The sequence below is a fragment of the Gadus macrocephalus genome, chromosome 17 (assembly GCF_031168955.1).
Source record: "Gadus macrocephalus chromosome 17, ASM3116895v1".
In the NCBI taxonomy this organism is placed as follows: Eukaryota; Metazoa; Chordata; class Actinopteri; order Gadiformes; family Gadidae; genus Gadus; species Gadus macrocephalus.
In genome coordinates, this window is record NC_082398.1 from 15,362,760 (window position 1) to 15,372,228 (window position 9,469).

The 9,469-nt window shown below is 45.0% G+C and overlaps 1 protein-coding gene across 1 annotated transcript; it reads left to right on the plus strand.

The window, feature by feature from the left end:
- The first annotated feature begins 5,352 nt into the window (after positions 1–5,352).
- Positions 5,353–7,430, plus strand: LOC132445660 (uncharacterized). Its single transcript, XM_060035764.1, has 2 exons — positions 5,353–5,873; positions 6,252–7,430. The coding sequence occupies exons 1-2, from the start codon at positions 5,480–5,482 to the stop codon at positions 7,286–7,288; spliced, it is 1,431 nt and encodes a 476-aa protein (XP_059891747.1). The 5' UTR covers positions 5,353–5,479; the 3' UTR covers positions 7,289–7,430.
- Positions 7,431–9,469: the final 2,039 nt, after the last annotated feature.

The following is a 9,469-nucleotide window of genomic DNA, read 5'->3' on the forward strand; positions in this document are numbered from 1 at the left end:
AACAATAATCGGGTTAAATAACTTCACATGGTGTGTCTGGTGTGTCTCCAGCATTCGTAGTGTTGATCAGCAGATATATAGTCCGCCAAGACGTTGAGGTTGCTTAGTAACCAGAGACTCTGTCCATGCAAGTGAACGGAGCGTTCCCTCTTCGTCATAACTATCAAACCAAACATCCTTCACATTCACCGAGCGAACATTATGAAAGTAAAATGCACATTTCTCGCTAAAAATGTTTCCATAAAAGCATTTAATGGCGTAACTATGTTACTATTTCCACACAGAATAAAGAAAGATGTCGGCCGTATGCTTCTGTCCAAGCTCACTACTCTCTGCCAGTGACGTCGGGTCAAGCTCAACGCTGATTGGCTATTGCGGCGCGTATGAGTGTAAAAAGTTCAATTTTTTGAACTCCTCGCGTACATGTACGCGCGTATATGTATGCGCGTATATGTACGCGCCTCATACGCCCCTACAGCGAGTAAAATGTTGCTTGGTACGCATGATACGCACCTCATACGCGCGTACACCAATGCTTCCCTATGGAAAAATTGTCGATTTTATACGCGTGGTACGCAGGTGACGCGTTTGGTGTGGCCGTACCTTTAGACTTATCAACGCTAGGCGGTGCATTGGCCCATACTCTGGACTTGGCCAGTCCGTTACCAAGAATCATGGCGGCGCCCTGTAACGGGAGCGCCGGACGTACGCCAACAGCCACCTCACCTTGGACCAAGTCGGAGTCTATATACACTCTATGCAGGGGCACAGACAAAACATTTAGGTTAATTCCACGCACTAAAACAGACTGGCCAGTGTCGGAAGCAGGCGAGAACGGCAACGCTGATTGCAAGATAAATGATTCGACCGAACCAGTATCTCTGAGTATCTTAATCGGCACTTTCTCTCCATCAGCGCCTAGTGAAACAGAGCCATCTGAAATAAAGGGAAAAACTCACTTCGAATTCAGGCTTGTTCACGTTAATCGGTTGACTAGGGAGAGATATGGCCAAAGCAGATCCTTGTGCTGCGCCTTTAGTCTGAGTAGCGGTACCAAATTTAGCCTTGTATTTTTGTTCATTCTCCTTTTTCTTTTTCAACGCCTCACATTGCCATTTCGTATGCCCTACGCCTAGGCAGAAGTGGCACGTTACGTTATGCTCTATTTTATTTTGAGTGCGCTTAGCACGAAATCCTGAATCACCAGAAGCAGAGGGCGCATTAGACGTGGTTTTACGGGGAGCTTGGTGGCTCCACTGTGCACGTTCATTACTGACTGGTTGTCCACCAAACAACCTTGTTTTGTGGACCAACGCATAGTTATCCGCTAAAACTGCTGCTTCAGAAAGTGTAGTCACCTGGTGTTCTGTTACATACATCGCCATCTCCTCAGGGAGCCAATTCTTGAATTGCTCCACCAAAAAGAGACTGCGTAACCCGTCATACGACTCAACTTCCGATGACGAACACCAGCGATCTAACTGAATAGACAAATCGTCTGCGAACACCCCATAAGTCTGACCAAAACGTTTGCGCATTCCACAAAACCTTTGACGGTATGCTTCTGGCACGAGTTCATAGGTTTTAAGCACTGCTTCTTTCACACACGAATAAGAACGACTCTCGGGCACACCGAGTGCTGCATAAGCTTGGGCAGCACGACCACTCAAAACACACTGAAGCAGTAAACATTGCGTCGCATCAGGCCAATCGTGCAGGTCAGCCGCACGCTCAAATAAAGTTAAAAAAGTATCTACATTAGACTCTTCAAACTTTGGCAGAAGTCTTAGGTACCTCGTAACATCAATATTGCCACCATTAATAGGTGTAATAGGAGTTGATTTACCCTCCTCAATTAATGCTAAGCGCTTGTGCTCAAGCGCCATTTTTTCGCGTTCAAACTCCTGTTTTCCAACTTCGATATCGCGCTCCAATCTGCACTTTTCAACAAGAGCTTCACGCTCTAAAAGTTGCAGCTTGCCTTTGTCTATTTGCAATTGCAAAAGCTCTTTTTGCTGCTCAAACGACAAGCCAATGGGAGGCAGCTCGGGAGGAGGTTCGGGTTCTGCAGGCAGAACCTCCTTCTCAACTAGCGCGTCTCGTATAATCGTTTGCATTACGCCTTTGTTTCTCTTTGCAGAGCTAGACAACGACGCTCCATAATGGCCCGCAAGCAACACAAGCTGTTCCTTGGTAAATTCCTCGAACACCTCCAATGTGGGAGTGGCCACGAAATTATCAATCTCAGCCATGGCTGTGGCAGATGGCTCATCGATCAGCTGTTCTTAAAAATAAATCAAACGAGACACGCAACGCGCAACTCTACCCATGTAACAAGACAACACAGAGCTCCCCCTAATTCCCCCCCGACTAATCGTACCTATCTTCTGACTGCGTCCGAGAGCCGGGGATTAGCAAAAAGGCTCTGCCCACATAATACCGCTGGAGTTCCAGCCAACCCGACTATGTCGATTCAGCCTTCCTTCCAGGGCGGTGACCACCAGCCCAGACGCAGTCGCTGGAACCTAGGCACAAACGCCGGAGCGTTCTAACTGGGGAAAACGTTGCTCTGCAATTGTTATCTTGTCACACGAGCATGAGCAGCGAACATGAAAACAAAATAAACTATGCATCCGAAAACACAACCCAACGCTAGAACGTTGGTAGGATATTGAACAGCTATCAGAGACCACTCATGATCAGACCTACCACGCCCGACCCTTACATTTAACATTACAAAAAACACATTTTAATAACCAATATCGCACACCTCTCGCCCTCCCAAAAAAAAGAACGATCTCGGCTCAGTTACTACGTAACCAACGTAAACAATCACTGGAGTTACTCACGTGATGTGTCCATTCATTCATAAAATGGAACAAACCACGGAGCATGGCTATAGTTTGACGAGCCCCCACGTTGTCATGGCCTAGGGTAACCAGACAATGATGGAGGACAGAGGCGTGGTTCCAGTTTCACAATGATCACGGTTTATTTGACAACATAACAAAAAGGAGATCAAAACGTTGCAGCGTGGCAAGCAGGTAGAGATGCCAAAAAGGACGGGGGCCTGGACTCCTGGAACAGAGCGCACCATATAGGCCACCAACGCGGCGACTCCGCCCCTCTTCATCAGTCCTAATTGGGAGACAGGACAATCATAGGCAAGGCCTTGCGGCCGTCACAGCGGGTTTCAAAAAACATTTCGCGCTCATGTTGCCAAAGACGAAATAACATAATACAGAAAACGGATCGCTAGTTTTTACTTTATATTTGTATTGTATTTAATTGTTTAATCAAATTTAGCAAGTAAACTGAGTGTTTAAAGCAGGTCAAGGACGAAATAGCACAATACAGATAACGGATCGCTAGATAGAAGGTTCGCGAATGTCCGTGAACCTTTCATGTCATTCGACGCGATCGTCCGTTGCCAGGCAACGGACGACGCGATCCTCTGTTGCCAGGCAGGTTTGGAATGGATTACGTATGGATGACGCGCCCGGTACAAATTTGGCAGCTGGTACAAATTTGGCATGACAGCGTCATGAAAGCGTTTGAATGTTCTGTGTGTTAATAAATGTGCACTTGTAAATCCCGGTGTCAGTCCTGTTTGTATCCATTGCCTGTGGTAACGGGCAGCCGCACCGTTACATTACCCCCCTCCCGTACAGACGACTCCTGTCCAGGGTTTCCGCGGGATTGTAAAAGGTATTAATAGGTAGTAAATGAAATTAGCCCAAATTAAGGCCATTAAAAAGTATTAAAAAGTAATAAACGTCATCTGTCGAGGTATTACATTTCCAACTAGGCCGAGTTTTTTTTTTTTGTTGCGAGTAGGACCTGAGTGATATCAATGAGGTCACGTGTTGAGTGCGCTGAAACAAACTGGATATAACCGGCTGGCTTGCTGCCAAACCTCTTCGCGAGTTCGCTTCTGTTATTTTAAAGTTATTTAAAAGACAATAATGGGGAAATGCAAATTTTCTGACCTCTGGCTGGAGGAATCGATATTTAAAGACTGGCTGAGGCCAGTAGTTGGCAACAGCCGAGAGGCTTATTGCCACGTCTGTAAGAAGACGATCAATATAAACTGGATGGGGGTGAATGCTGTCAAATCGCATATGACATCAAGTAGCCACTAAGCTAGGATGCGCGGACGTAGAGCGCAGCTTCAAATGGCAATGTTCGGCACTACGGCTACATCACCGCCCTCAACCTCCACTGCTTTGCCCTCAACCTCCACTGCTTTGCCCTCAACCTCCACTGCTTTGCCCTCAACCTCCCCGCAAACCACTACCACCATCATCAACAGGTGGACGACAGACGTCAGACAGAAGACGCTATGTGCTGTCGACACCTCTACGTTGCGAGCTGAGGTACTGTGGTGTTTAGACCTAGCAACTAAACACCACTCTTTCAAATCGAATGATGGCATTGGAGAGCTGTTTCGTAATATGTTTCCGGACTCCGACATAGCTAAATCCTTCGCGCTGGGCAAGGATATGACTGGTTACATTATTAAATTTGGTATTGCACCATATTTTAAAAAGCAACTGGTTGAGACCATCAACAATGCCGGGCCGTTCGTCCTAATGATTGACGAGAGCCTCAACAAATCCTCAAAAAAAAAAACAGATGGATATACATATTCGTATTTTGGAGGATGGTTGTGTCAGGTCAAGATATTTTGGCTCCGAATTCCTGGGACATGCAAGAGCTGATGATCTGCTGCAGCACATCAAAGTAAGTTTATTTTCCTATAACTATTGATACATGCTTACAAAAGTGCTTGCATGCATGATATTGAAGCCTACAGCCATCGTTAGTTAACTTGTGTGGCGGTATCATTTGTTTACCCATGTGCCTTGGCAACGCGATTGCTACCTGCTGTAGCTACTCTCATTGGCTGAATCGTTGAGAACGTTTTAGACTCAATCAATATAAGGTCACGGGGAGACAAAGCTCTGTTCGTTTGTGTATATATATTAATAAAGCTACAAATGTCCCACTTTGACAACGTTAATGCACTAAGAAATGCAGGCGATAAATGTTGGGTAACTGACCACTGGGCATTACGTCATGTAACATGTAAGTTTCACTTTTGACTTGCGATGGCTACTACACAGCGAAGTGCGGGGTGGAGATTTTAAAAAAAGAAAGGAGACCGTGTACACTGTGAAATGAAGTGAAATGTACACTAGAGGAATCTAGCGCGACTGCGGTCCACTTTAAAAAAATAAATAATTAATTAAAACGGTGAATCGTGTACACGAAAAAAAAAAAGGGGTTGTGTAACCGTTTACAATTTTTTGTAACCGTTCACACCCCTACTACAAGTACTGTACCACCATTTTTTGACCCGTTTCCGCTCTACTTCCTTAACTCCTCCCGTGTATGCTTTCCACTTCCGTTCTGGCGGGCTCAGGTTTATGTTGCTAGGTATCTCCGATATCGACGCAGAGACACAGTGTGAAAAAGGATGGACAACGTATCGAGGAAAAGTGGTTCGGGAACTACGTGTGCAGTAGTTGGCTGTACCAACTCAAGGAAACACCTGAACGAGTGGTTAAATAGAGAGTGTTTTGACCACAAACCAGCCACGAAGAGACAATGTTTATGTCCTCCGTTGTTTGAGTTTTTTCGCAAGCCTGATGCCGACTCGGAATCACGGGCCTGGCTGAAGGCATTGAATTTAAAAAATCCACCCTGCACCGTTTTTGTGTGTTCACATCATTTTGTGGACAAGAGACCAACTAAGAATAATCCCTTTCCAGAGTTGTGGTTAGGATACACACGCTTTACCCAGCCAAAGAGGAGCCGAGTCACCGGGCGGACCACTGCCTGCCCAAAGAAGCGTAGACTTCAATCTGATGGTAAGTTCAGCAACTTTAGCTATGAAACTGACAATACTGTTAACTGTGAAGAAGTTATCATACACTAACATTGCTACCGGTGTTTTGCTAAAACAGCTGGTTGTTTTGAAGATGGGACAAACAATGTTCACCATAGCTAGGCTAATGTTCATAGACAGTAGAGCTAACGTTACATCATTGCTTGTACGTACGTTGGGGGGGGTGTGTGTGTGTGTGTGTGTGTGTGTGTGTGTGTGTGTGTGTGTGTGTGTGTGTGTGTGTGTGAGAGAGAGTGTAATGTTGTAGTACAATTTATGCGACTGTGATGTTTTTAGTGAGAGGACTCTACTATGCCTGCATTCATTTTGCTCCATCTATGTGTTTTCTTCCCCTTTTTAGATGCTCCCGAAACGTGTCAGCCTGCCTGTGAGGCCGAGCCTGCCACACCAAAATTCCGAGATGCCCAGACCCAGTGGGAGGATCCGTCACTGACTGACCACACATACTTTTCAACAACACAATCTGTTAAAGTAGATAAGGCCACACAGTGCGAGGATCCTACTGTGACTAGCACCACAGTCATTGATGATTCTAGGTCTCGGCTGTATACAGGAGTGCGCATGGTTCAATTTTTCACCATGGTGATGGCGTTGTTGCCTTTCGCTAAGCCATCAATTACCCTTCCTGTTGTTGACCAAATCCTGATGACCTTGATGAAGCTAAAACTAAATCTTATATTAGGAGATATTTCTCACCGTTTCAATGTGTCTACATCCATAGCGAGCATTGTGATTAGTCACTGGATTGGCGTGATGGGTGAACAGTTCAAAGTCCTGATCCCCTGGCTTCCAAGAGAGACCATTCGTGCCACCATGCCCTTACCGTTTAAGAGGAACTACCCTCGAACCACCAGCATCATTGACTGTGCCGAAAGTGCCATGCAGAGAGCCACAAACCCAGATTCAAGGAGTGACACTTTCAGTCAGTATAAATCACGCAACACTGTGAAATATCTTGTCGCTGTGGCCCCTAATGGGCTAATCATGTTTATATCTGACGCATATGCTGGCAGAAGCAGCGATAAGTTTATCGCCATGGACAGTGGGTTTCTGGACTATCTAAGGGCTGGTGATGAGGTCATGGCGGACCGTGGGTTCACCATTCGAGACCTGGTTAATGAAAGAAAGGTCAGTTTGAACATCCCTGCATTCACCAACAGGCGCAATCAGTTGACCAATGAGGAGATAACACGAACCAGGCGAGTAGCCAATGTCTGCATACATTTGGAAAGAGCAATCCAGAGACTGAAGGTCTTTAAGATTTTATCCCAGACCGTTCCCATCCGCATGGCACGTAAACTGGACAACATCTTGACCATCTGTGCTGGCCTAGTTAACCTAAGAAGTCCACTGATCAGAATGCCTCGTGAGGTTTAGAATCTTGCCATGTGTCCCTGTGTGCATACTAGTATTGGTTAATATTGTAAATGATTGTTATAGTGATGTTATTGTGTGGGCTTGTTTTGTATTTCACTTTTTAATACATGTTAGGATTAAATACATGATCTTTCTTGTTGAAGCCATTTGTTTCATTTCCTCAAAACAATTAATTCATCCAGTGTTATTAATGTATGAGTTTACTATGAACGAATTGTGTTTAAAGTAATTGTAACACTCTAAAGAAGATGGGGCACTCATGATCGTAGTTCAGTGCAATAATGAAATGAAAATGCATCAACCTTTATTTTCAACTTTGTATTATATTTAACATTAAATTCATCATTATATTACATTATGTAAACAACAGACATCTGCTGGCACCCTTGGGCACCTACATAAGGCAGTTTATTTTGGTTTTAAAATGCTGAGATATTTACTGCAGAACTGAAACCTTCCCTCGACAAAATAATCAACGATTTTTGGGAGCATGTGGGAAAAGTAGAATGTGCGCAGCCTTGTGATTTGCTCCTGAACAAAGCCTTGGTCATAGGGTACTTCTATTTCTAGGTGCTCAGTTTTGTTCCAGATGACCAACTTGCTCTGTGCTTTTGTAACCTTCTCAATCTCCTCAAGCTGGGGAGTGGACATATCAATGTATTGATTGTAGAAGGTTCTGCATTTTACACAAGCCAGTGGTGTGTGGTGCTCATCATGGGTTAGGACAGGGGTCGGCAACCTTTTGTATCAAAAGAGCCATTTTGGCCCATCTCCCGCAAAAATATTTTTTTTGGAGCCGCAAACTTTTTAATTCACCCCCTCCCCCCTCCGGAGACGCTAACGCTGCGCACCGCACAGACATTTTTTGTGACACTCTGTAAAAAAAATAACGAACTTTAATGCTGTAAACCCTTCTCGCTCAGTATTCGTTCGTGCAATTGGCTGTCAACGGTGGATGCTGCTGATTGGCGGCTCACTGGCATGTCCCGCCTCCTGCCAATGGCAGCATCTAGGCTACTTCCTGATGCCAGATGCCAGTTAAAGATTTAACTCCTACTGGGATTAGCCACCTGCAAATCAACGAAGCTTTGTCATTCACTCCCCCCCTCACGGTAGCGCAATTGCGCATTCATTGCGACCTCTCGTTTAGTTGAAGATATATATAAAAATATATATATAATTTATTTTTATTTATTTTTTTTAAGAAAACTGCAGGGAGCCACGGCTGAGGGGCTAAAGAGCCGCAGGTTGCCGACCCCTGGGTTAGGAGATGGAGGTCTGGGCATGGTATTGGATCGGTGATGTTGGAGGTATCAGCATTAAGGCAGAGTTGTAGGAGGCTATTCCCAGGGCAATTGAAAAGTTCTGCCATTGGTGAGGCAAGTGCGTTCTTCCTCCACTCTCCATGATTTCCAAAGAGTCTCACCTCCTGTGCTGGTTCTGGAGTGGTAGAGGATGGCTGTGCAGTTGATGGCAGCTGGTAGAGGTCCTTCCTATTGTGTCGTTTGAAGCATACATTCTTCATCTTCCTCTGACCAGCATTTCTTTGAGACCCAGCATTCCACTGGTTCTGTCCGTCTGTGCAGGCAAGCCCGGTTTTCCCCTGTCTCACAGCATTTTCTACCTAGAAAGATATATAGTAAAAACAGTGCATTGATATTATAATAATGAGTTCACTGCAAACATGCCATATGATCTAGTTTGCACTGGGATTTCAGTAACAGAAAATGTGTTATTATTATGATCTTGGTACACACACACACACACACACTTGCACACTCTAACCTCTATGATGTAGTTCGGATACTGAAAATAAAAAAGACATATAGGCCTAGAGTACAATGGTCAAATAATGAGTTACCTTCCACAGGATCGCAGCTGCATGGGAACAAGATCTCCCTGGTCCAGCGACACACGTACATCCCGCCGTTTTGACTTTTCCAGCTTCAGTTACCAGCACCCAAGCATTATGCCACGCGCTATTCAAACATTGACTAGGCTCTACATTTGCTTTCAAATAAACAAAACGATCATGTTTGTATGACATGACACAACCGACTTTGTCGCTATGCAAATATTGATAAGCCTCGGAGGCTTTCAGACTGTCCATCGCTTTCCCATCCGTTGCTATGGAGTCCACGAAATAGGCGCAAATCTTGCTGTACGTTATGTTGGGCCACG